This window comes from Rhincodon typus, chromosome 38 (assembly GCF_021869965.1).
Source record: "Rhincodon typus isolate 14 chromosome 38, sRhiTyp1.1, whole genome shotgun sequence".
In the NCBI taxonomy this organism is placed as follows: domain Eukaryota; kingdom Metazoa; phylum Chordata; class Chondrichthyes; order Orectolobiformes; family Rhincodontidae; genus Rhincodon; species Rhincodon typus.
This window is the reverse complement of record NC_063369.1, coordinates 12034805-12062080: the sequence shown is the minus strand read 5'-3', so window position 1 is coordinate 12062080 and position 27276 is coordinate 12034805. Positions and strand designations below refer to the sequence as shown.

Here is a 27276-nt window from a genome sequence, read left to right as displayed (position 1 = left end):
GGTAAACCTCTTCTGCACCCTCTCCAAAGCCTCCACATCCTTCCTGTAATGTAACAACCAGAACTGAGCTCAATACTCTCAAGTGTGGCTTAACCAAAGGCTTACAAAGCTCATCATGACATACTGACTCTTGTACTCAATTCCCCGACCAATAAAGGCAAGCATGCCACATGCCTTCTTTACCATCCTATCTACTTAGGTGGCTACTTTCAGGGAGCTATGGACTTGAACCCCGGGATCCCTCTGTACATTAATGCTATTCAAGGTCCTGCCATTAACTGTATTTAATTTATAATTTAAAGGCGAACAACTCTTTTAAGGAAACATTTTGGTACCAGTTTTATCTGATTACTGCTGTGAAACTACTTGGGGCGCAAATATTTACTGGTGTACCATAGGATTTCTGAACCATCCTCGCAATAGTGTCATCTCCAGTTGCGGTTACTTCGCCAGATGTTCGCTGTTCCTCAAGATGTGCCTGTGTTGTGGGTCATGAGACAGTTGGGGTGCACTGTCTTTCATTAGGAGTCATTTTGGCTGGTTGTTACTATAGTGTACCTTGAAAAGGCAGTGCTGAAATAATCAGCTTCTGAAACAGGACAGAAAGGAGTATTGCTGGGTTTATGTTTGTGCTGATGCAGGTAGATGAAGCAATTGGTCAAAAAATGGAAACTGATTCTTAAAGACTTTTTCAGTAACCACTCATCGTCATTCAGGTCTGTGTTTGGAACCCTCCATTCTGTTAGTTTGGTATATCGCTTTTATTGTTAACTACTGTGTTATTTAAATTGCAGAATATGTGACCCAGCTGGAGAGATATGTACACTACTACACAGACGCAGCTAAACGACTAGGCACAGAAGGGAATCGAGTAAGTACTGGGAATGTCTGGTTATTGTGACTGGGAAAGGGCTGAGAGTAGAATGTTCCTATTGGAACGATCGTTTTGTTTCCCTTGGCGTTTACTTGCTTAAGGTTCTGTTCCAGAGGAGAACTTGTAGTGTAAGTGCTGCCCAGATAAATGCATCTGAGTCATCAAGAGGAGCAGGATGCAGAGATAACCAGTGATTCTAAGGCTACAAGGCTCTGAGAGTCATCACAACTCCCCTAACTCACAGCTAGTCCAGTCCTCCTCCACTCACTGGTCCCAATCTGGCTGTACCCCAACTTTGAAAACAAGAATAATATTTTTAATTCCTTTCAAGGTAAATCTCTCTTTCTCTCTGTCTTATTCAGTCTCTGTATGCCTGTGATCTCTTGCATAATACCAACATTATTTTCATTCCACACGAGTGATGCCTAGGTCCCAAGCTCTGCCTCCCTAAACTTCTCCATTCTTTTTCTCCTTCCAATATAGATAGTTTATCTCAGTATTGGAGAGGAATTCACGTAGGTTATTTCTACCATACTGAATTTGTGTAATTATTGAGGGAGGTGACATACTTCAGGGAGCTAGGTTACATTCCACTCTCCCCTTCCACTTAGAGTCATACAGCACGGAACCAGACCCTTCGATCCACTCGTCCATGCTGACCAGATATCCTAAATTAATCTAGTCCCATGTGCCAGCATTTGGCGCATATCCCTCTAAACCCTTCCTATTCAGTACCCATCCAGATACCTTTTAAATGTTGTAATTGTACCAGCCTCCACCACTTCCTCTGCCAGCTCGATCCATGCACGTTCCACCCTCTGCATGAAAAAGATGCCTTTTTCAAGATCCCTTATAAATTTTTTCTCCCTCATCTTAAACCTATGACCTCAAGTTTTGGACTCTCTCACCCTGGGGCAAAGACCTTTACTATTCTCCCTGTCCGTGATTTTTTAAATATCTAGAAGATCACCCTTCAGCCTCCAACACTCTGGGGAAAATAGCCCCTGCCTATTTAGCTTCAGCCTTTAGCTCAAATCTTCCAACCCCGGCAACATCCTTGTAAATCTTTTTTGAACCCTTTCATGTTTAACAACATCTTTCCTATAGTGGGGAGACCATAATTGAACGCAGTATTCCAAAAGTGGCCTAACCAATGTCCTGTGCAGTCGCAACAAGACATCCCAATTCCTCTATCCAATTCTGACTGGTTTTGTTCTCTTTTAATTTTCTGAACAGGATTTAGCTAAAGAAGCATTATACAAGAGGAAGTTGGTGGATGATGAGGTAAGATATTGCTGTTTGTGCTGCTTTCTTCAAAATGGGATGGGTACAACAGTGCAGCAGTTATCTGCCTAAACTATAGCCTTGTGTTTAGTCTAATCTGCCCCACTATATGTTTTGTTACAAATGTATGTTGGTCTCCAAGAAAACAATTTGTGATAGTTCCATGGATAGTGATGTGCATCTCAAATCAGAAAGCTGTATTTTCAAATCCCACACCAGGGAACCTGAGCATTGGATTAGGCTGATACTTTAGTCCAATACTAGGGGAATGTTACGCAGATGAAGGTACCACTGTACAGATGAGATGTTAAATCCAAGGCTATATTTGACGTCTAGATGCATATGAATGATCAAACAACGGGGGAGTTTGCTTTGATGTCTCGGCCAATGTCTATCCCTTAACTGATGTCGCGAGGTAAATTAGCTGATAATTATTGTCGTTCCTTTTATGTGAGTTATCTGTATGTAAATTGATTGTCATCTTTCCTACATTTACAACAATGACTATCTGCTTCAGTGACTGTGAAGCACTTTGGGATAACCTGAGTCAATGAAAGGGGATAACGAAATGCATCTTGGTTTACTTAATTGATTTTGAGCCCAATCTCTCAAGTGTAGCTACTGGTTGCTTAATGACCCAAAGTTTAAAAACGCCAACAGGTCCCCACAGGGAGTGCCTGAAAGAGACAGAACATGTTAACAGCTAAAGATCCCCCACATGCTGCTGAGTGACCATTAGCAGTGCCATGGGGATTTATCTCACTGGGTGAACTTGCTTTCTGCCCCTCTATGTTAAATTGCTGAAGGACAGTCCCTTGGCTTGTGGGACCCCTGCACTCATCTAGTGAAGACTTCCCAACATGAATCCAGACAGTGCATAAACGTGCAAAAACATAGTTTTTTTGTTTATGATTACTGTAAGATGGTGATAGTGTTCTCTTAAAATAACATTCTCTATTTTTTCTTTTATTTTCTCACTCACGCCACATCTCTCCTGCCTATTCTGTTTCTGACACCTTCTCACCTCCTTGTCTTCCTCTTTCGCTACCTTTCCCTCTCGCCCCTTCACTGCCACACTCCCTCTTTCTCTATTATTCTCACCCTTTTAAACCTTTCTTTCTCTCTCTCTGTCTGTCTCTCTCCCTTCTCTCCTCTCTTCCCCTCTCCCTCACATAGCTGCAAAGATTCAGACGATAAGGACTGCAGTGTTTGGATCGGCGCCACGTCCTTGCTCTCAGTCTGCAGTAAACACTTGTGGCATTTAAATTACACCATGTATGTCCAGAAAAATACTCAACTTTCAGGACTGTTGGATGAAAAAAATCCAATTAACCGCTCTGCAAGCAGTCTACCTTGAAGCTCCTCTATATCCCTCACAAGTGGGATATGGAGCCGGACAATGGAAAGTACTATAGACAACGCTATCCAACTGGAAATCGAAATACCAAGAATTCTGTGGAGCGGGAGCTATGCAGGAGGTGCTGAAGGATGTCCTCAACTGAGGTTGAAATGTACAGCTGAATCACACCATATCCTTCTTGCGTTCCTAGGGTTATATTTTCCCTCTCCCCTTGCAACTCCACCCCCACTCTGCAGCCCCAGACCTGTAGGTGGGTGTCTGATACTACCCCGTCAAGTAACGTGAAATAATTTCTGATCATGATAAGATGCTTCTTTTTATTCAATAATTATAGTGCAAAAAAAAAATTTCATCAGCCCTGTCTTCAAGCCCCACTAGCAATGCCTCTAATTGTCCAATGTGGGAGATCGAAAGATTCTACTGTACCCAGTTTTGATTCAATTTTATTTCATGGGATTGTGGTTTTATTTCAGTTTGGTGTTCGGAGTTTGAATTCTGCAGGTCCAATTAAGTTTTTATTTTCTTCACCCCGCCCAACCTCCGCCCCCCCCCCCCCCCCCCCCCCCCGCAAATATCAAAAGCAGTGGCCTTAACTTTGTGTCCTAGCTGCTGACATAATTTGAAAGATCTCCCCGTATCCAGCTGCAATTTTGTGGGGTGGGGCTTCTTGTAACGCTGCCCTTTCTGCTGAGACTGGAGTGCAGTTGGGCTGGGGATTGTCAGGTGAAGTTCAACTCCTCTTCACAAGTTTTGTGTGCGAGTTGGTGACCCGTGAGGGTCCTGCAAACATTGGGGCTGCAGACTTGATGGAACAGCACTAACATTTCTTTGTTTTAAAACCCGTGTTTCCAAGGGAAAATGGCAGGAAAGAGCAGTGACTGAAATGACAGTGAAACGAACCTGCCCACTGACGTATGGGGTAGCAGAATGCTGGAATCACTGGCCCTCAAAATTAAACAGTCTCCACATGGCACTGCAGGTCCTAGCTGTAATCCTAAGTAGCTGAGTGGTGGCTTTAAGGCGAAGTGCACAATTTTTAAATTGTTCGCCTTGGTGCTCTGCTCGTGTGGGTTAGGCATATGGGTGGGAAGGTGCATGGGAAGAACATTCTCTCATCAATGTAATAACTGAAGGTAACATTTGTCTCCATTTGAAGTTTGTTTTTTATTTGTTGCTTGCAGTCAGTTACTTTGAAATCATGACTGAATCACTGCCCTAGTGGCACTATCCACTTATGATTATATTTGTAACGTAAATTTGACTGTGGAAGAGCAAAATTCTGTGACAATGAATTGGGTTGTTATTATAGAACAGGACTGAGAGTTTAGTCAGGACTTTACTCACTGTCCAGGGGTTTGGGTGAGGTTACATTAGAATTTTAGCTTTAAGTTTTAAATTTCTGAAAATCATTAATTTAGGGATGCATTATTAAACATTGAGATTCCTTTTACACCTTGCACAGATTGTGTTCCAGGAAGGCTGTTCTGCTGTTCAGCATAAAGCGGTTTTGATTATTTTCTTAATTTCTTCTTTCAAAGCCCAGACCAATGATGTGCAGCTCTGTTGGCTGACGATCTCTGGTATCTTGGCCAGCTAATTATTATTTACATAGAAGCCCAGATAGTTAGCGATGAGTGTGTTTGTTTTTTTTTCCTTGTTGGGAGGGATTCCAGGCAGGTCCTGACCACCAGCAAACCCACCCCCATCAAGCCTGTTGATTTCCAGTGTGCACAAGGATTGGGCTGGGATGGCAGATGGAGTTTGCTTGTACAGTCGCCCTCTTTCCCACCATGTTATTCAGGAATCCTGTTGTCCTTTGGCCAATCAAAAACGGTCCACAGTGGTTTCATTGAAATTTGAAAGGAAGAGGGAGGCACGAGAACTGAGATGAGGTTCAGCCTGAACAGAGCCTGATTGTGAGATCAGATGGAAGTGTAGCTGACCCTTTCTTTGCTTTCCAACTCTTTGTTTCTATGCAAACAGTGCAGGTGTGGGGGAACCTTGTGAAGCATCCGCCACCGCTGACCATCTCCCAAGCCAGCTTTGGTTGTAGAAAATGATCACAACTCGGGATGTTATCAAATGTATTTGTGAAGCCTTAAGAGTGCATAGTAAAAGCACCAGAGTATTTATTTAAAAAGCTTTAATTTGGCATTGAAGTGCATAGTGACCGAGATTGTAGTATATTAGGTAGTGGGCAATGCCTCCGTGTATGCGCACACATGTATGCGTGTCTATATAGCATGTGAATGTATATGTGCACACTTATTGTATTGCACACATGTGTAATGAATGGACTGCCACTGGGACCATAACAGAATTAATGGTTCAGATGTTGGAGATGATGATAAAGCACATCTACATGATTAGGTTTCTGGTTCAATGCATTGTTTTACAGGAAGCGATTCTTGGTGTGTCCCTCAAGAAATTTCAGGACAAGAATACTATGTTGGATCTGTGCTCACCTGGTTTAGGTTCTTAAGACCATCACTAGGAACAGAAATAGGCCATTCAGCCAACCAAACCTGGTCTACCCTTCAGTACGATCATGTGGACCTGATTGTGGTCTCAGCGACACTTTTTCCTTGTTTGTACCCATAACCGTTCCCTCCCTCAACTATCAAAAATCTTTCAAACTCCGCCTTGAATCTGTCCCAATGACCCAGCCTTCGCTGCTCGTTGGGGAACAGAGTTCCAAAGGCCAATGACCCTTTAAGTAAGGGAATTTGTCCTCGTGCTCCTTGTCTTAAATGGGTGACAACTTTTACTGAAACAGTGCCCTCCACTTCTTGATTCCCCCAGAAGAGAAAACATCCTCTCGGCATGTACCCTGTCAAGGCCCCTCCAAATCTTGTATTTCTATATGATCACCGCTGTCTTCCAAACTCTGTTGGGTACAGACAATCAACTTCCTCTTTCTTCATTTCCAGGAATCAGCCGGCCGACCTTTCTCTGCACTGTTTCCAATACAAGTTCCTTGAGTAATAAGACCCAAGATGTACATGGTACTCGGGTGGATTTTTTTAATCAACATCCTGTACAGTCGTAGTAAGCCTTCCCAACTTTATACTTCCTCCTGTAAAAATAGGACAACATCCCAGATGCCTTCCTAATTATTTGCTGTACCTGCGTGCTCTGTTTCTTTTTGTGCGTCATGCACAAGGACACCAGATCCGTCTCTGGTGTGGCATTCTGCTGTCTCTTTTTCCTCTCTCTTTAAATAATAGTTGACGGGCCAGAATTGGTGCTGTGCAGCAACTGACACCTCTTTTCCCCCCCCCCCCCCCCACCCCAATCAGTGCTTTGTGAAATGAGAAGATGAAGGGCTGATGTTTCAACTGTAGACTGTCTCACTCCAAGTCAGTGCTCCTGCAAGATCAATGCCATGCTACTTATTCCTCATTTTCCAGGCACTGCTGTATAGTTCCATCATTTTCTGTTTTTCGCTCAAGCAGAGGGTGAGCCAGCCAAAGGAATTTGGGTCAATAGGTTTGAGCTATTTAGGGAGGAGATTTGGTTTGAGACATTCCTATATTCCAGAAATATAATGTGTAAAGCACTGCACTTAATATTTTACTGAGCAGACATGACAGTTTTTTTACCAGGTCCCAATTGGTTTGTAGAGTAAATAATGCTGTGATGACAAGAGTGAAAGGTCAGCATCAATCTCATCCAACAATTAAACGTGCTCACTATCAGACTTAGTTTTGCAATTTATCGTGGTTAATCCTCCAACCTGCTCTGACTGTGATTGTCCAACTGATGGGTCAGGGCAGTGGGGGGTGCGTAGAGAGGGCTGGGTGACCCTCATAGAGTGTGGTAGCCACCCAGGAGGTTTTCTATAGTCACTCGGGATGATTCCTTTCCCTTTCACTGCTCATTTGGAGAGAGGCACACAGCAAAGGCTGCCGATAGGACAGCTGTTTGGTGAAATTACTGCATTCTGGAATATGCTGGACGTCCCCCAACCCATCCCTTTCTATATGTGATGTGATGCACCTGACTGTACACCATACAGAATTGCAAGGACTGCCCTGGGCTGAGGGGTGGATGCCCCCCTCCTCACCATCCCCACCGTGGGTAGGGGCTAAGGTATTTGTGTTGAGGCGCACCTATCTATTCCCTGATTGGGTAATCCAATGATGGACTCCCCTGGCATTGCTGTTGAATCGTTAAGAAAAGGACTGACATTGCCCCATCTGCCTTCCATTTCGGGTCTCGGTGGCACTCTCCCAGCTAACCTGCCACCTTCGATAGCAACTGTGCCAGGCAAGCAATGAATACATCCTGCACAAAAATCCAGCAAAACATACCCCGTGAGCTTTAATCGTTTCATAAACAGGCAGAATTTATTTTTTCTTTAAAAATCTGGCTCTCCACCCCCTGTCCCTGTTAAGGAAGAGCGTCCACTGCCACCAACTTGAATGGGCTTGTTATAACAGTAGCACAACAGGACTGATACAGGCCTAACCTGTGGTCACAGCAAGTGTTCTTCATGTGAATGTTATCTTGTGTTTTGCACAGATTCCTGCACAATGCCTTTTATTTCCAATTCCAGGAAGAGGATGGGGTTATTTTAGAATCTGGTGAAGTGCCTGGTAACTGTGTACTTGAATGTCTTACAGATTGGAATGTACTGTGTAAAGTGGCGATGATATTGATTGCTGTTCGTTCTTAATAAAGGGATACAGGAAGAGCTAGTTTTCGACACTTTTTTTATTTGAAACGTTCCAGGCAGTAGTTTCCACTTCGTCAGCACCACCCATGCTATTGTGAGGAGATTGTTGGTAACGTGAGCCCTCCTTTTACATTGCCTTCCACATGAAGTCAAGGATAAGAGGAGAACGTGTTAGTGTGAGCTGTCATGTTTCCTACGTTAAAAGCAGTGACTATACAGCCAATGTACTTTAGACATTTCTGAAGTCATCAAGCATTGTGTAACTATAAATTACAAGGGGATCTCGATCAATTGGGCCAATGGGCTGAGGAGTGGCAGATGGAGTTTGATTTAGATAAATGTGAGGTATTACATTTTGGTAAGACAAACAAGGGCAGGGCTTAGATGATTAATGGTGGGGCCCTAGGTGGTGTTGTCGAACAGCGGGACCTAGGGGTTCAGATACCAACTGCTTTGAAAGTTGCATCACTGGTAGATAGGGTGGTTAAGAAGGCGTTTCATACGCTTGCCCTCATTGCTCAGTCCATTGTGTATAGGAGTTGGGAGGTCATGTTGAGGCTATACAGGATGTTGGTTAGGCCACTTTTGGAATACTGTGTACAGCCCTGCTATAGGAAGGGTATTATTAAATTGGAGAGGGTTCAGAAAAGATTGACCAGGGTGCTACTAGGAGTTTTATGGTAGTTTGGACATTTCTTACTGTAGTGTAGGAGGTTGAACAGTGACCTTACAGAAGTTTATAAAATCATGAGGGGCTTAGATAAGGTGAATAACGAAGGTCTTTTTCCCAAAGGTCGGGCAGTTCAAATCTACAAGGCATATTTTTAAGGTGAGAGATGAAAGATTTAAAAGGGGCCTAAGGGGCGCACAGAGGGTGGTTTGAATGTGGAATGAACTGCCAGAGGAAGTGGTAGATGCAGGTACAGTTACAATGTTTAAAAGACAGTTGGACAGGTTAATGAATAGGAAAGGTTCAAAGCAATATGGGTCAAAACGCAGGCAAATGGCATGAGTTCAGTTTGGGGAAACTTGATTGGCATGGACGAGTTGGATGGAAGGTCTGTTTCCATGCTCTCTGACTCTGGCTCTAAATACAAGCTTTCTCTAACATTAGACTTGAACATAAGTTTAAAGCTAAGACCAGATAAATTGCCAATACTGGCGGGTTGAGCTTAGTGATCCTAGAATGATTTATTGCCCCATCTTCACCTTTGTCTTCAAAGATTGGAGGAACGTGGATCTTTTTAGAAGACGTATCATTTGAATAAATTAGTCAACAGTATAGCATTGGTGAATCAGGATCACTAACTCGAACAGTGTCACATAGTGCTAGGATTAAATGGGATTGAAGGGCTGAATGGCCTATTCCTATTCCTATAGTTGCATTCAGCACCTCCCAACTGCAACACCTAAGGAAACGAACTCCAGGTCAGGCTGGCACAAGATCAATCCGGGACTGGATTCTCCACCAGCACTCCATTTTATTTATGTGAACACTTGTTATGTGGAAATCACAACAGCAGATCTGCACAGTAGGATCCCACAAGTGGCAATAAGATGACGACCAAAAAGCCTGCAGTCCCACACAAAGTAGCGACTTGTTGTGATCCAGGGATTATGTATGTGTGCACTCACTGCCTTCCTCGTCTGCCTACTGTTTCTTCCGGTTTCTTTCTAAATCAATTTAAAATTGCACAATGGGGAAATTTGTGCCAATGGAAGTTATGTTTGAAATAAAGATTTTTTAATTTTAAGAAGCAGCCTCTGTGTTATGAATATGGGAAGTGAAGGAAATTATTCAAACCCCCACCTGTTCTGCCATTCACTCAAATTATGACTGATTTGGAAATGCTCACCTACATTCCGTATCTCTTAAATATTTTTTGGATTAGAGTTCTTTCAATCTCTGTGCCCCCCAACCTCAACAGTTTCTTGTGGGGGAAAAAGTTTCTGATTTCCACGTTTCTTCACTGTTTGAAGAAGCGTGTTTGGTGCACTTGCCATTATTGGTCATTGCACCGAGTATAAGAGTTGGGAGATCATGTTGCGGCTGTACAGGACATCACTTAGGATGCTTTTGGAATGCTGTTTGCCTGGAGCATTGAGGGGTGACCTTTTATAGAGGTTTATAAAATCATGAGGGGCAAGGAGAGGGTGAATAGCCAAGGTATTTTTCCCCAGAGTAGGGGAGTCCAAAACTAGAAGGGCATAGGTTTAAGGTGAGAGGGGAAAGATTTAAAAGGAACCTAAGAGGCAACTTTTTCACGCAGAAGGTGGTGCGTGTATGGAATGAGCTGCCAGAGGAAGTGGTGGAGGCTGCTACAATTACAATATTTAAGAGGCATCTGGATGGGTATATGAATAGGAAGGGTTTAGAGGGATATGGGCCAAATGCTGACAAATGGGACTAGACTAATTTAGGATATCTGGTCAGCATGGACAATTTGGACTGAAGAGTCTGTTTCCATGCTGTATAACACTGTGACTTGGTAAGTGCTTTCTGATACAATCCCTGAACGGCTGGCCTTGCTGTAATGTAGAGTTTTCTCTCTCTGTGTTCTGGTCTCCCTCGTCAGAGAGATGGGACTAAGTATATGACCTATCCTGATGGACTCTTGTGGTGCACCAGTTCAAGACCCAGCTGTTCCGAAGGTCTGCAAAACATCTCTGAACAGGTTGATTGGAAAATACCTTTCACTATCTATTTTAATCATCTTTAAAAGCCGAATTAGATTGGTGGTTGTCCATTTTCAAAGGAATATAAACCTTGTCTATATAAACTACGTTTGTGCTTTTTCGAGTTTTTTGTGGGATCTGGGTGTCATTGGGTAGCTCAGGATTTGTTGCCCTTAAGATGGTGAAGTTGAGCTGCCTCCTTGATCCATTGTAGTCCATGTGGTGTTAGGATGCCGCACAGAACTCTTAGTAGGAGAGTTGGAATGTAGACCAGTACAGCACAGAAACAGGCCCTTTTGGCCCACAATGTTGTACCGAAGATGACACCAAATTAACCTAATCCCCCTTCCTGCCCTTGGTCCATATTCCTCCATTCCTTGCATATTTATGTGCTTATCTAAAAATCCCTTAAACGCCCCTATCAAATCTGCCTCTACCACCACCCCTGGCAGCGTGTTCCAGTGTCCTACTGTTCTCTGTGTTTAAAAAAAAAAACACCTGCCCCTCACATCTCCTTTGAACTTACCCCCCTCTCACCTTGAATGCCTGCCCCCAGTGTTAGACATTTTCAATTGTGAGGAGAAAGATTGTGACCGTCAACCCTATCTATGCATCTCATAATTTTATATAATTCTCTCAAGTCTCCCTCAGCCTCTGCCACTCCAGAGAAAACAACCTGAGTGCTTCTAGCCTCTCCTTATAGCTCAAGTCCTCTAATCCAGGCGGCATCCTGGTAAATGTCTTCTGCACCCTCTCCAAAGCCTCCATATCCTTCCTGTAATGTGGCGACTAGAATTGAACACAATACTCTTGAGTGTGGCTTGAACAAAGTCTTAATAAAGCTGCAACATGATATCCTGACTCTTGCAGTATTTTGATTCAGTAACAGTGAGGGAACAGCAATGCAATTCCAAATCAGAATGGCATCTGGTTTAGAGAGGAATCCTTTTAATTCCTGCAACAATTGGAGGGATCAGCGAGAATGTCCCAAGAAACCAACTGATGATCTCCGACAGAAGTGACCAAAAAGAATAAAAAGCAAGAGTGAAACATTTGGAGGTGGCCCAGTTGTTAAATTGTCTATATCCTGACCCAGTGTCTTTCTATGACATGAGGGATTGTACAAAGTAAACTACATTGCTGGTTTTCTAGATGGAGTTCAGTATGTCCAAGTTAGAGAAAATAACTAACAAGGAAAATGTTCCTGCTCTGAATTTGTGGACTGAAGGTGAACCTCTGAATAATGTCAAAAGTATGGTCATTAGTTTCTGAAAGTCAGTTTGAGGATAATCTAAATCAACAGTACAGTGCAGCATTAGGTGAGTGTAGTTCTTTGTCATATTAAAGCCCAGCAGTGATGTTCAATGATATTCACTGGCTGTAAGTAAACACCAAACAATGCTGTGGGATAGTTAAGGAGCAGGGCTCAACACGGTCAGAAAAAAGTAGAACGTAGGAACAGGAGGAAGCCATTTGTCGCTTTGAGCCAGCTCTGCCATTCAGTACAATCATGACTGTTCATCCAACTCAGACCCCCATTTCCACTTTGTCTCCATACCCTCTGATCCCTTAACCCTAAGACTACATCTAACGCCTTGAAAATATTCAACGGTTTGGCCCAAATGTTGGCAAATGGGACAAGATCAGTTTAGGATATCAGGTTGGCATGAATGAGTTGGACCCGAGGGTCTTTCTGTGCTGTATCATTCTATGACTTTCTGTGGGTGACAATTCCACAGGCTCACCGTTCTCTGGGTGAAGACCTTTCTCCTCATCTCAGTCCTAAATGGCCCGCCCTGTATAGTTAGAGTGCGACCCCTGGTCTGGAACCACTGGTTCTCCCAGTGTCTGGGCCAAACTCCTGCCACTACTGATTGGTTAGTCAGCTCGTTGTGAGAGAGTGCAAGGGAGCAAATTGGCTCTGGGAATTCTCCGCATCGTTCCAACGCTGCTGTTCAACAAACTAATTTTGTGCCTATGATGTAGTTAAGGGTGTCTAAGCAATGTTGTGAGATGTTCCAGAGATGCTAAGCCTTCGGTCTATCGGAATCTGGACCATAGTGTGCATGGGAATGATCAAAAAATCAGGTCACAAAGAATACACAGCTAGCTATATACTTGCGGCAAGCATTTGTTTATATGAGATCCGTATCTTAATGTATGTAATGTAATTCAGCAAAAAAATCAAAGTTTCTCTCTCATAGCCCAATAGAAATTGGTACCACACCCTTTGATCCTGTACCTGTGAAGGTTCAAACACAGCAGCAAGGAACCTAGGAAAAAGACAAGTTGAAAGGTTCTATGGAGGGTCAGGAAGACTTGAGAAGTAAAAGACCTGATGAAAAGTAAATACCCCTGGAAATTTGCCTCGCCACCCCTCCCCCCACATCCTCCCCAATCCATTTAGTTGTGTTTTCCTTCCTCTACTTGAATTGCCTGGGAGTTGGTTAGCTCAGTTTGCGATGCAGAGTGATGCCAACAACATGGGTTCAATTCCATGCTGTTCTGACATTACCACATAGGACTCTCCTTCTCTACCTTTCCCCTTTGCCTGAGGTGTGGTGACCTTTAGGTCAAACCACCCCCCAGTCATCTCTGGCTGAGAGAGGAGCCCTATGGGACTGTGGTAACTTTACCTTGAGTTGCCTGCCAGACAACACAATTACTTATCACAGAATCCCCTATGGTGTGGAAGCAGGCCATTCGGCCCACCTAGTCCACACCAACCTTCCAAACAGCATCCCAACCCCCTACCCTATCCCCGTAACCCTGCATTTCCCATGACTAACCCACCCAGCCTGCACATCCCTGGACACTATGGGCAATTTATCATGGCCAGTCGACCCGAACCTTTGGACTGTGGGAAGAAACCAGAGCACCCAGAGGAAATCCACACAGATACAGGGAGAACATGTAAACTCCACACTGACAGTCGCCAGAGGATGGAATCGAACACGGGTCCCTGGCACTGTGAGGCAGCAGTGCTAACTGCTCTATATGGTACCCTTTAATGTGGAAGACCATTTCTAAGATGTTGCAAAGGGGTCAGTGAAAGCCATGACACTGGTATCTCAATATCAACCATTTAAACAGCTGTGGCCAAAGTTTGGGAATAAGATCCCTGTTCACCATCAGTCTCAGGGGACTGCTCTGTGCTCATGACAGTAGCTGAAACATTTCTCCATCCAAATGCTTTGCTTCCACTATACAGGATCTGACTATTAGAGGAAGTATATGTTGATTTTAATACAGAGATTGTCCAGCAGTTTCCATTGTTGCAAGTTGTAACTATTCCCCACATTGCTTGGTCACCGGATGGATTTTCTCTGACTGGTTCTCTATGTATAATCTCTGTGTTAAGCTGCTATTTGGTTAGCATTTTTTTTTCGATACATTATGAGGTTTTCTTGGCAGTGTCTTATCCCTGCTGGCCAGTTGTGCTTTGGCTTACTGCTGTGCTGGTGTTGCCTGCTGGTGTGAAGCTCGGCCTGGTGCTGTGCAGGAGGACGCTGATGTACTCTGGATTGCCAGTCAGGTCCAGAACCTGCAAATATTTCAGGCCCCTGAAGGATCCCTTCCTGACTCCCGCAGAGGTCAGCCTGTTCGACCTGTGGGTTGAGATGAGGGTCAAGTTAGCAAAGGTTGAGTTGACAGACCACGTGCAGTGTGCTGGGAGGGTCGCTTCTGCACTCCTGCCCCGGTGGTTTGGGAATGCCCACTTTCAGGAATGTGGTACGTAACTATTTTACGGGCTCTTAAAGCCAGATAATTGGGAGTTAGACCTCATTGTTATAGACTGTCATGGCAAAGGGACTCTTGTGGTGCAGTGACAGTGTCCCTACCTCTGAGCCTGGAGGCCTGGCTTCAAGTGCAAACCTGCTCCAGAGGTGTGTAGTAACGTCTCTAAACAGTTTGATTAGAAAATGTCTAGACTCTACATTCCTCTAATGAAGCCTAGGGATTGCTAAGAGGTTAGATTTATGCATCTGCCAGGGCCAGTGGTGACCAGGAGTCGTGGTGGAGGACCTGACAGACTCATGGCACGCCAGTGTTGCAGTGGGGACTTCAATCTGGTTTTAGGCCGAGCTAGATGCAGTGAAGGGGCCGAATGCATGAATCAGGCCTGGGGAAAGAAGGCCTCTCATTTGCCTTTGCCCATTATGGCAGGTTGTTTCCATATTTAATCTTGGGGACGTGAGCTTTGCCAGCAAAGCCAGTGTTTATTGCCCGTCCCTAATTGCCTTAAAGCAAGTCGAGCCACCTAAAACTGAACATCTTGCTTGACCATTCCAGTGGGCCTGGAATCACACGTAGGCCTGAACAGGTAAGGGCAGCAGATTTTCTCCCCTAAAGGATATTAGTCTGATCATTCAGTGGTCAATTTTAATGAGCCCTAGCATGTTGTTCCTGGTTTTATTAGTTAATTGAGTTTAAACTTCCCTGTTACCACAGTGAGATTTGAACTCCTGACTCTACTGTTAGTCAAAGCCTGTGGATTACCAACTCAGCAACATTACCACTATGCTACCATCCCTTGGTGTATTTTGAAACATAACACATTTGTCAGCCAGCTTTGAACAACGAAAAGAAACAGGAACCACTGGAGAGCTACCACTCTGTCTCAGCCTAAGTATATTCTACACCAACAGCTCCATTGAAAGCCATCTCCTCTGTGAACTGTGACACTGGAAGAACATCTGGGCTGTTGCAGGGGTTTCCCTCACATGATTAGCCGATTGACCACTTACCTCAAGACTATCACTTTAATGTTTGGTGTCGAGATGAAGGAGTCAGAGTTGATTGTTGAAATGCGATTATTCTGCAGATATACGTACTCCAGGGACTCGGGGAGATCCGGAGGCACATAGGACAAATCATTATATCCCAGATCCAACAACTAAAAGCATTAAGGTAAAAAAAATCACATGTTGCGTTAAATGTTCTGACCCGGTCAGTTGTTAAAGCAGCCTTTAAGGGTGCTGGGTCTTAGCTCAATCACTTATCTTTGCTTTCAACATTACTTCCAATTACATCGAAGTTAATCTTCATTATTCTACTCTAACACACTCCCAGAAGGTCAGAATTGTGAAAGACCCAACCTTCAATCTAAAGGCTTTTAAAACCAGGTTTGGCATCTATTATTTATTCATGTCCCCATTTCCTCCCAGTCTTCTCCACTTTGGTACTGCCCAGGAATCTAAATGTTGTCCTTTCCAACTCCAGCTTCCTAACTGGGAACCAAAGATTGTCCACTGAAGTTCCTGTCCTGCTTCTGTAGCCACTGTGTTTATGTGGCGAGTCCAGTTGAGTTTCTGATCAATGGTAACCCCCAGGATGTGGTTAGGGGGGGACTCAGTGATGGTAACACCATTGCCAAATGGGACTAGGTTAATTTAGGATATGTGGTCAGCATAGACAAGTTGGACCGAAGGGTCTGTATCCATGCTGTACATCTCTACAAGGGGTGGTAGTTAGATTGTCTTTTACTGGTGATGGTCATAGCCTGGCATTTGTGTGGCACGAATATCACTTGCTACTTGTCAGCCCAAGCCTGGATATTGTCCAGATCTTGTTGCATGTGAACATGAGCTGCTTCAGTATCTGAGGAGTCACGGATGGTGCTGAACATTGTGCAATCTTCAGCGAACATCCCCATTTCTGACCTTATGATGGAGGGAAGGTCATTGATGAAGCAGCTGAAGATGGTTGGGCCTAGGACACGACCCTGAGGAACTCCTGCAGAGATGTCCTGGAGCTGAGATGATTGACCACCAACAACCACGACCATTTTCCCATGTGTCAGGTATGACTCCAACCACCGGAGCGTTTGCCCCCCAATACCCATTGATTCCAGTTTTGCTAGGGCTCCTTGATGCCACACTCGGCCGAATGCAGCCTTGATATCAAGGGCTGTCACTCTCACCTCACCGCTGGAATTCAGCCCTTTTGTCCATGTTTGAACCAAGGCTGTAATGAGGTCAGGAGCTGAGTGGCCCTGGCAGAACCCAAACTGGGCGTCACTGAGCAGGTTATTGCTGAACAGGTGCTGTTTGATAGCGCTGTTGGTGACACCTTCCATCATGTTACTGATGATCGAGAGGAGACTGATGGGGCGAGAATTGGCCGGGTTGGATTTGTCCTGCTTTTTATGTACAGGACATACCTGGGCAATTTTCCACATTGTTGGGTAGATGCCAGTGTTGTAACTGTACTGGAACAGCTTGGCTCGGGGAGCGGCAAGTTCTGGAGCACAAGTCTTCAGGACTATTGCTGGAATGTTGTCAGGGCCCGTAGCCTTTACCGTATCCAGTGTCTCCAACTGTTTCTTGATATCATGTGGAGTGAATCAAATTGGCTGAAGACTGGTATCTGTAACGCTGGGGATCACTGGAGGAGGCTGTGATGGATCATCCACTCGGCATTTCTGGCTGAAGATTACTGCGAATGCTTCAGCCTTATCTTTTGCACTGATGTGCTGGGCTCTTCCATCATTGAGGAGGGGATATTTGTGGAGCCTCCTCCTCCAGATTCATCTGCTGTAAGTGACTGAGTTCACAATATTCCCAGGCTCTCCACTCCTATATCATGTGAGTTTTTCTCTTGGCCTTGTTAATTCAGTTTTGTTCTCTGTGCTTTGTACTGCATGGCTTAAGGATTGTTAACGTTCTCACTCTCTCAGCCTGACTTACTGCACTGTTTACATTCCGTACACGAGGGGATTGACTGGCACAATCTCTGATGGCTGCTCACTTGGGCCCAGAGCCTCATGCAGCAGCATGTACCTCTGCCTCCGAGCTGAAGATTTCTTCTGCTCCTGCGCTTTCCTACCAGGTCTGCTGCATAGCGTCGTTTCGGAGTATTCTGTCATGCGGAGAGTTGCCACGATTTGGCTTGGAGTTTGCTGTCCTCCGCGATCAGTAATATCTGCTTTCATAGAAGCCGTCTGGGTTACTGGCATGTTAGCTTTGCTGGGGCTAGCAGTGCTAACTTGGTTGTCCCGATCCCACGCTGATTGCCATGTTGCATGTGCGGCTATTCATATCTTCTAAGCATGTGGACTCTTTAAGGACTCACGAGGTCTAATGTGTGCGAGGGTCCTGGTCTAACGAGAAGACCCTTGCAGTGTAAACAAGGTGTCATTTATTGCAATGCTCCAATTGTTTGCAAGTTATAAGAATAGGCTCCAATGAGTCCAAAGACTGTGGGAAGGGCCTGGTCTTAGGAGCGTCTCCATGAGATCATACTTTACCTGCCTACCAAGTCCTGATGGCATCATCACAGTGGGTGGTGCCAATTTGCACTACAGCCAGCATGAAGCCCTTCAGACTCAGGCCTCCCCCTGCTGCACAGCTAACCTCAGTATGAGCCCCTCTTACACTGACGGAGAATCACAAACAGTGCTGTCCATTACTGGGGGGCCTCACTTTAGACTGAATAGTTGACCCATCACCTTAAGCTCAGCAAGTGAGGAGGCGAGAGCTCTGCTCCAGGGATTCACATTCACGACAGAAAGGAAGAAATAATTACGTTCATGTAGGAGCACCAAGCAACAAGAATATTAAAAAAAAAGTAAGATTGAAAACAGAGAGGCAAAGGAATCCTTTCTCCCAGAGGGTAGTAAATGTCTGGAATTCTCCGCTCCAAAGAACTGCGGAGGCTAGAATTGCTGAGAACCTTTAAAGGGCAGATAAATAGCCTTCAACTCCCCAGTATTTCATTTACAATAATGATCCCAGAGATGAAGGGCTTGCCATGTGAGGAACGGTTAAGAATTCTGGGTCTGTACTCGATGGATGAGGGGGGATCTCACTGAAACTTACAGAACACTCAGGGGCCTGGATGTGCAGAAGATGTTTCTACCAGTAGGTGAGACTAAGACCCGAGGGTGAAGGGACAACCCTTTAGAACTGAGATGAGGAGGAATTTCTTCAGCCAGAGGGTGGTGACTCTGTGGAACCCATTGCTGCAGATGGCTGCGGGGGCCAAGTCATTGAGTGTATTTAAGACAGAGGTAGATAGGTTCTTGATTAGTGAGGGGATCAAGGGTTACGGGGAGAAGGCAGGGGGAATGGGGTTGAGAAACACATCAGCCAAGATCGAAAGGTGGAGCAGACCCGATGGGCTGAATGGCCTGGTTCTGCTCCTATGCCTTATGGTCTATTTCAAAAATCTGAGGAGCTGGCGCAAGAGAGGATTTGAGCGCTGGGACAGGTCGGCTCGGATCTTGTACAATGGCAGGGCAGGTTGGAAAGGCTGCAATGGGGCCGACTCCCATCCCTATTTCTTACGTTTTCGAATGTGTTGATTTGTGAGAGTAGTGTGCATTTCCTACACCACACCAGCTGCTCCAGTTGTTGGCTGTACTAAATACTTTGGGACATGTTCGAGGTTGCGGAAACGCAGGCGCAATTTCCATTTTTTATTTGTTTTTCCTGCCCGCCCCTCGACCCACCTTAAGGTTGGGGACATTCCTCCAGGCCCCTGGAGCGATCTTGGCGATCGTCAGCAGGTTGTGATGGAGGTGCAGTTCCTTCAGAGAGTGCATGTCGAGCAGAGCGTCGGCGGAGAGTTGGCCGATCTGATTGTTCTGGGCCCTCAGAGCGTGCAGGCTGGGTGGGAGGCCGCTGGGGAGCAGGCTCAGCATGTTGGAGGCCAGATCGAGCCTTTCCAGCCGGCGAAGTTTTCTGAATGCCAGCCTGTGGACGCGTGCGCTGCGCAACTTGTTGTGACTCAGGTTGAGATCGGTCAGGTAGGAGGCAGACGCAAAGTCCTTGGCGCCGATCTTGTCGATGGCATCATGGAGCAGCATGAGCGAGCTGATACGACGGGGCAGGCTAGCCGGGATTTTACCCAGCGGGTTGTTAAAGATGTGAAGGGTGTGCAGCTTTCGGAGCTTGCTGAAGGCTTCCCTGTGTATCCTGCCGGCCGAGATCCTGTTATTCTGCAGCAGCAGGTACTCCAGGTTCCTGATCCTGCTCAGACTGTGCCTGGAGATCGAGGCGATCCGGTTTCTTCCCAGCTGCAGCACGACAATGTTTGCCGGCAGTCCTTCTGGCACCTTGATCAGGTTGTTACTGGATAAATCCAGGTATTGCAGTCCCTTCATTTTACTGTCAAGTAGGAAAGATAATGGAATCCTTACTCAAAGATGTGATAGCAAACCATCCAGAAACTGAAAATATAATGGAATCTGGTCAGATTTGGAAGGGTGAGTTTTTATTTTTAAAGAATTTAAGGGGCAAGTTCACGTTTGGGCCAAACTAATTGTTTGAAGAAAGTAACAATAAGACTAGATGAGGAGGATATTGTAGATGGAGTATATTTTCCTAAATACAATTAGGAAATCCCTCCCCAATGGCATTATGGGTCAACCCATTTTAAGTCACCATGGTCCCAGAGCACCGTAGGGCTACAGTCTTATTAGAGAGAGAGATGACTGTTGGCGAATTTGACCTGGGTTACCGCATCTCAATCATCATATGGACTTCAGCGGTTCAAGAGGGCAGCTCACCACCTTCTCAAGGGGCGCAGCAGCATGGGCAATAAATGCTGACCCAATCAGCAACACCCACATCCCATGAATGAATAAAAATAAATTGGTGAGGTACTGAATGATGGACCTGTGAGCGAGGATGAAATGTGCGCAGTTAGGGCTATCCAGGGCGAATAGGTGGCAAGCTGGTAACAAGGCAGAGAGAGGGGGTCATGTTAACCATCATTATTTAGGCTGGCATGGTGGCATTCCACAGCGTTTTGGTGAGGGAACCGCTTAAACCATTTATTTATTTTAGACCCAAGATCGAAAATGCCCTTTAATAAAATGTGCAGTTGACATCAAATTGTGGTGGTATTTGGGGTGTGGAACAAGTGGGGTCTTTAGTTGATACAGAAAGGGATTGTGTACAAAATACTGGAAATCACTAGCCAGCTTGCAGCTGCACGAATGGTACCCTAATGTTGACATTTATAGAGGTAAGGTGTAAATGCTGGTAGGAGGAATAAACAAATCAGATAGACTCTTATCGTCCAGAGGCTAAATAGGGCAAAACAACAAAGATACAGATGCACAAATCTCCACAAGGAGCATCTCATGTTGATAAGCCCATGAAAAAAAAACACAACGCTGGAGTTCATTTCTAGAGGACTCAAGTAGAAAGGCAGAGTTTTTATGCCATAGAGAGAAGTACAAAGCGAAAGCTAGTTGGACCTCAGCGGGTGAACTGTGTACAGTTCAGCATTGTGTATTCCCTGGAGGCATTGGAAAGCTTGCAGAAAAGGATAGACTGGAAATATAATTAATAATTTGGGGTCTTGCTTTAAACTTGTGTCAGAGAGACAGCGCCTCGGGCAGTTCAGCACTTCCTCTGTGATGTACTGAAGTGTCAGTTTGTTTTATGTTTTCAAATCTCTGGGGAAGAAATGGAACCCATAGCCTCTGACTCAGAGATAGTGAAGCTGCTGCTTGAAAGTCAGTATTTGCTTCTCTGCTCCCTACTCTTTATATCTACATAAGAGCATTAGAAACTGAAGTAGGCATAGAACACTGGGCTCCTCAAACCTCTTTGCTGTTCGATGAGATCATTGGCAATTTGCTGTCACTTCTTTCCCACCTTAACTCCAAATCCGCGATTATCGTAGAGCCTCTCTATCAATCTCCCTCCAAACATTTCTTATTCATGTACTTATCCAAATGTTTTTCAAACATTGTAACTGCACCCGCATCCAATGCTTCCTCTGGAAGTACATTCCACACACAAACCACTCTCCATGTAAAAAAATTGCCCCTCATGTCTTTTTTAAATCTTCCTCCTCTCACCTTTAAAATATGTCCCCTAGTCTTGAAGTCCCCCACCCTAGGGAAAAGATACCTGTCATTCACCTTATCTATGCCCTTCATGATTTTATAAACCTCTGTAGGCTCACCCCTCAATCTCCTACGTTCCAGTGAAAAAAGTCCCATCCTATCCAGCCTCTCCTTGTAACTCAAATCATCCATTCCCAGCAAAATCTTGGTAAATCTCTTCTGAGCTCTCTTCAGTTTAATGATATCCTTCCTATAGCAGGGTGACCAGAACTGGACAACAGTACTCTCTGGAAGAGGCCTCACCAATGTCAACCTCAACATAATGTCCCAACTCCTACACTCATAGGTCTGAGTAATGAAGGCAAGTGTGCCAAATGCCTTTTTAAAAATCCTGTCTATACATGATGCAAACTTTAAGGAATTATGTATCTGCACACTTGGGCCCCTGCATTCTACAACACTACCCAAGGCCCTGCTTTTAATTGTATAAATCCTACATAGGCAGGTGGGATTGGTTTAGTTTGGGATTATGTTTGGACCAAAGGATCTGTTTCCGTGCTGTATGACTTTATAACTGTATAAACGTACATCATAACCTGAGAATCCACAGCTCTTAGGGGCAATGAATTCCAACGATTCACAACCGTCTACATGAAGATATTTCTGTTCATCTTGGTCCAAAATGGCGGATCATTAGCCTGAGATTAAACTCCCTAATTCTAATCTTTCCAAACTCAGCTAGGACGTGGAATGATCCCAGACATACACAGGCAGGAGTGTTGCTGGGGCTAGGAGCTAATTCAGAAAGTCCTGAGTTTACCTCACTTCCTAAATGCTTGATTCCATCATAAAGGACATGGCAAAGGATTTATGGATAAAACAAAAAAATCTGATTGGACGTTGTTGGCAGAAACTTGCAAAGGGTAAATTGTGTTTGACAAACTCATTAGGGTTTTTGAGGATGTTACCAACAAAATAAATAAAGGGACTGCAGTATATTTGGATTTTCAGAAGGCTTTTGATAAGGCCCTCCTCTAAAGGTTGTCGGCAAAATCAAAGCACATGGTATAAGAGGTAATGTACTGGCATGGATGAAGGATTAGTGAGGAAACAGGAATCAGAGCATAGGAATAAATGCATTATTCTCGCATTGACAAGTGGTGAATAGTCGGGTATCTGCTGTTCACTGTCTATATCGGTGATGTGGACACAGGGACTGAATGTAGTATTTCCAAATTTGCGGATGTGCAAAGTTAAGTGGGAATGTGTATTGTAAGGAAAATATAAGATGTTTCCAGGAAGATTTGAACAGACTTAGTGAATGGGTAAAAATGTGGCGGCTGGAATATAATGTGGAGAAAAGTAGAGGCTATCCACTTTGATGTGCAGTGTATTTCTTAAATGGTACAAGTGTCGATGTACAGAGGGTGTCCTTGTAAATAAGTCAGAGAAGGCTAACGTGCAGATATAGTGCCAAAGAGATTTCCAGAGGGTTGCAGTGGGAGAGAGATCCACTGAGGTCTTTCTGAAGGAAGGGGGACAAGGTGGGCATCCTTGGAAGAGGCTTCGCTGTGGGGTTATAACTCACTCCGAGATAGTAAGAACTGCAGATGCTGAATCCTCCCGACCTGAAACGTCAACTTTCCTGCTCCTCTGATGCTGCCTGGCCTACTGTATTCCTCCAGCTCCACACTGTTATCTCGGACTCCAGCATCAGCAGTCCTTACTATCTCTGATGCAGGTACAACAATCAATTAGGAACGTTAACTTTTATTGTAAGAGGGTTTGAGTACAGGGATAGTGAAGTCTTACTTTAATTGTATAGGAGCTGGGTTAGATTGTATCTGGAGTAGTGTCACAGTTTTGGTGTCCCTCCCTTGGGGACGATATCAGTGTAATGAAACCTCACTGGACTCACTCCCAGGATGGACTATGATGGGACACTGGGCAAACTGAGATTACGGTCCGGAATTCTAAACTTCCCAAACTCGGCTAGCAACGAGAATCATCCCAGACGTACAGAGGCAGATTTGAGTGGTGAAGAATGAATGGTGACCACATTAAAACTTACTGCATTCTTAAGGAATAGGCAGATAGATGCAGGTAAAATGTTTCCCCCTGATTGGGGAGTCTAAAAGCAAGGGGAACAATTTAAAAGTAAGGAGGAAACCATTTAGGATGGAGATGGGGAGAAATGTCTTTACTCAGAAACCTTTGGCATACTGTACTCCCCATGGCTGTGGAAGCTCAGTCTTTCAGCATGTTTAAAGTCGACGTTAATATATTTGATGATTAGCAGGGTCACAGGGATATTCTGGGTGAAAGATATTGAAGTGTTCAGTCAGCCATGGTTGTATTAAATGATGGAGTAAGCTCGATGGGCTGAATGGCCTACTCCTGTCTGGTGAATGCTCCAGTTTGCTCACCTGAAGGTTTGTGAATGAATACCTGCATTGGACAGCCTGTTGCATTGCAGATACAGCTCTCGGAGATGCTCTAAATGACTGAAGGCATCTTTGGGAATCTTTGAGATTCTGTTGTTCTGTTTTTGGAGAAAGACACAGGCACAAATAAAAAAACTCTTTCCAACTATTCGGAGCCTTCCTTTTGTCAAATGTAGAACATTGGCAGCACTGGACCACATTGGTCTCCTCTTGCCTTCTACTCTTGGTGCTGGGCGTTGGATAGTGCTGTAGAACAGGGCGACCTCGGGATTCAGGTACATAATTCTTTGAAGTTTGTAGAGAGGGTGCTTAAGAAGGTACTTAGCACACTTGCCTTCATTGCTCAGGCCTTTGAGTATAGGAGTTGGGACATTATGTTGATGTTGTATGTGTTACGTGAGATGAGGCCTCTTCTGGAGCACTGTGTCCAGTTCTGGTCACCCCGTTATAGGAAGGATATTATTGAGTTGGAGAGAGTTCAGTAAAGATTGACAAGGATGTTACCAGGAATGCAATGTTTGAGTTATAAGGAAAGGCTGGATAGGCTGGGACTTTTTCCACTGGAGCTTAGAAGGTTGAGGAGTGACCTTGTGGAGGTTTAGAAAATTATGAGGGGTATAGATAAGGTGAGTGGCAGGTGTCTTTTCCCTAGGGTGGGGAGTTTCCAGAATAGGGTGTATATTTTTAAGGTGAGAGGAGAAAGATTTAAATAGACATGAGGGGCAACTTTTTTACACGGAGAGTGGCTTGCGTGTGGAATGAACTTCCAGAGGAAGTGGTGGATGTGGGTACAGTTACAATGTTTAAAAAGACATTTGGATAAGTACATGAATAAGAAAGTACATGAACAAGAACTGTTTGGAGGGATATGGGCCAGGAGCAGGCAGGTTTAGTTTGGGATTATGGTCAGCATGGACTGGTTGGACCGAAGGGTCTGTTTCCGTGCTGAATGACTCTATGACTCGATGGTCATCAGCTTGGACCCTGGCCCTCACTTAGATTTCTGAGTGAATGCATTTGTTCACTTTGTATACAGCAGACTGGAGGAGCTGGGTCTGTCTTCAGGAAGGCAAAAAGGGGACATGAAATACCTTTGGCAAATAGGGTCAAGGAGAATCCAAAGGGTTTCTACAAATACATTAAGGACAAAAGGGTAACTAGGGAGAGAATAGGGCCCCTTAAAGATCAGCAAGACCACCCATGTGTGGAACTGCAGGAGATGGAGGGAAATACTAAATGAATATTTTACATCATTGTTTACTGTGAAGAAGGATATGGAAGATAGAGAATGTGGGGACATGAATAGCAACATCTTGAAAAATGTCCATATTACAGAGGACGAGGTGCTAAACACCTTAAAATGCATAAAGGTGGATAAATCCCTGGGACCTGATCAGGTGTACCCTAGAACTCTGTGGGAAGCTACGGAAGTGATTGCTGGGCCCCTTGCTGAGATATTTGTATCATTGATAGCCACAAGTGAGGTACCAGAAGATTGGAGGTTGGCTGACGTGGTGCCAGGGAACTATAGACCGGTGAGTGTGACATCGGTGATGGGCAAGTTGTTGGAGGGAATCCTGAGGGACAGGATTTACATGTATTTGGAAAAGCAAGGACTGGTTAGGGATAGTCAACATGGCTTTGTGCGTGGGAAGCCGTGTCTCACTAAATTGATTGAGCTTTTTGAAGAAATAACAAAGAGGATTGATGAGGGCAGAGCAGTGGATGTGATCTATATGGACTTCAGTAGGGCATTGGACAAGATTCCAATGGTTAGCAAGGTTACATAACATGGAATACAGGGACAACTAGCTATTTGGATACAGAATTGATTAGAAGACAAAGGGTGGTGGTGGAGGGTTGATTTTCAGACTGGAGGCCTGTGACCAGCGGTGTGCCACAAGGACCAGTGCTGGGTCCACTGCTTTTCGTCATTTACATAAATGATTTGGATGTGAACATGGGAGGTATGGTTAGTAAGTTTGCAGATGACATTAAAATTTGAGGTGTAGTGGACAGCGAAGAAAGTTACCTCAGAGTACAATGGGATCATAATCAGATATGCCAACGGGCCGAGGAGTGGCAGACAGAGTTTAATTTAGATAAATGTGAGATGCTGCATTTTAGAAAGGCCAATCAGAGCAGGACTTATACACTTAATGGTAAGGTCCTGAGGAGTGCTGCCGAACAAAGAGACCTTGCAGTGCAAGTTCATATTTTCTTGAAAGTGGAGTTGCAAGTAGGTAGGATAGTGAAGATTGTGTTTGGTACGCTTGCCTTTATTGGTCAGTGCATTGAGTATAGGAGTTGGGAGGTCGCTGTACAGGACATTGGTCAGGCCGCATTTGGAATACTGAGTGCAATTCCGGTCTCCCTGCTATAGGAAGGATATTGTGAAACTTGAAAGAGGTCAGAGAAGATTTACGAAGATGTTGCCAGGGTTTGGAGGGTTTGAGCTATAGGGAGAAGCTGACTGGGCTGGGGCTATTTTCCCTGGTGTGTCGGAGGCTGAGGGGTGACCTTATAGACGTTTATGAAATCATGAAGGGCATAGATAGGGTAAAGAGTCAAGGTGTTTTCCCCAGGGTGGGGGAGTCCAAAACTACAGGGGCATAGGTTTAAGGTGAGAGGGGAAAGATTTAAAAACGACTTGAGGGGCGACATTTTCACACAGACGGTAGTGTGTGTATGGAATGAGCTGCCAGAGGAAGTGGTGGAGGCTGGTACAATTATAACATTTAAAAGGCATCTGGATGGGTACATGAATAAGAAGGGTTTGGAGAGACATGGGCCAAATGTTGGCAAACGGGACTAGATTTATCGAGGATATCTGGTCAGCATGGACAAGTTGGACCTAAGGGTCTGTTTCCATGCTGTACATCTCTCTGACTCTACGACTGTACTGCACATGCCTTTTATACTGCACATGCCTGCTATACTGTAAACACCTGTAATACCGTACACACCCAGCCCACTGTACATGCCTGTTACACTGTGCATGCCTGTTGCACGGTACATACCTGTTGCACGGTACATACCTGTTGCACGGTACATACCTGTTGCACTGTACATACCTGTTGCACTGTACACACCTGTTGCACTGTGCATGCCTGTTGCACTGTACGTACCTGTTGCACTGTGCATGCCTGTTGCACT

At 44.7% G+C, this 27276-nt stretch overlaps 3 protein-coding genes across 4 annotated transcripts in view; 2 read left to right on the top strand and 1 right to left on the bottom strand.

Moving 5' to 3' along the window:
• LOC125487235 (coiled-coil and C2 domain-containing protein 1A-like) overlaps nucleotides 1-8212 on the top strand; it is a 14253-nt gene extending 6041 nt beyond the window's left edge. Inside the window, exons 3-5 of the mRNA XM_048617858.1 lie at nucleotides 795-871; nucleotides 2111-2158; nucleotides 3335-8212. Coding sequence (XP_048473815.1) covers nucleotides 795-871; nucleotides 2111-2158; nucleotides 3335-3355 — 146 coding nt within the window. The 3' untranslated portion in view covers nucleotides 3356-8212. The remainder of the gene's footprint in view (nucleotides 1-794; nucleotides 872-2110; nucleotides 2159-3334) is intronic.
• The window catches only part of LOC109916464 (coiled-coil and C2 domain-containing protein 1A-like), a 118485-nt gene that overhangs the window by 71679 nt on the left and 19530 nt on the right, over nucleotides 1-27276 (top strand). The window lies entirely within an intron of this gene.
• The window catches only part of LOC109916461 (podocan-like protein 1), a 23630-nt gene continuing 10121 nt past the window's right edge, over nucleotides 13768-27276 (bottom strand). Inside the window, exons 6-9 of the mRNA XM_048617857.1 lie at nucleotides 24103-24218; nucleotides 19325-19982; nucleotides 15621-15769; nucleotides 13768-14480 (exon numbers count right to left, since the gene is read on the bottom strand). Coding sequence (XP_048473814.1) covers nucleotides 14291-14480; nucleotides 15621-15769; nucleotides 19325-19982; nucleotides 24103-24218 — 1113 coding nt within the window. The 3' untranslated portion in view covers nucleotides 13768-14290. The remainder of the gene's footprint in view (nucleotides 14481-15620; nucleotides 15770-19324; nucleotides 19983-24102; nucleotides 24219-27276) is intronic.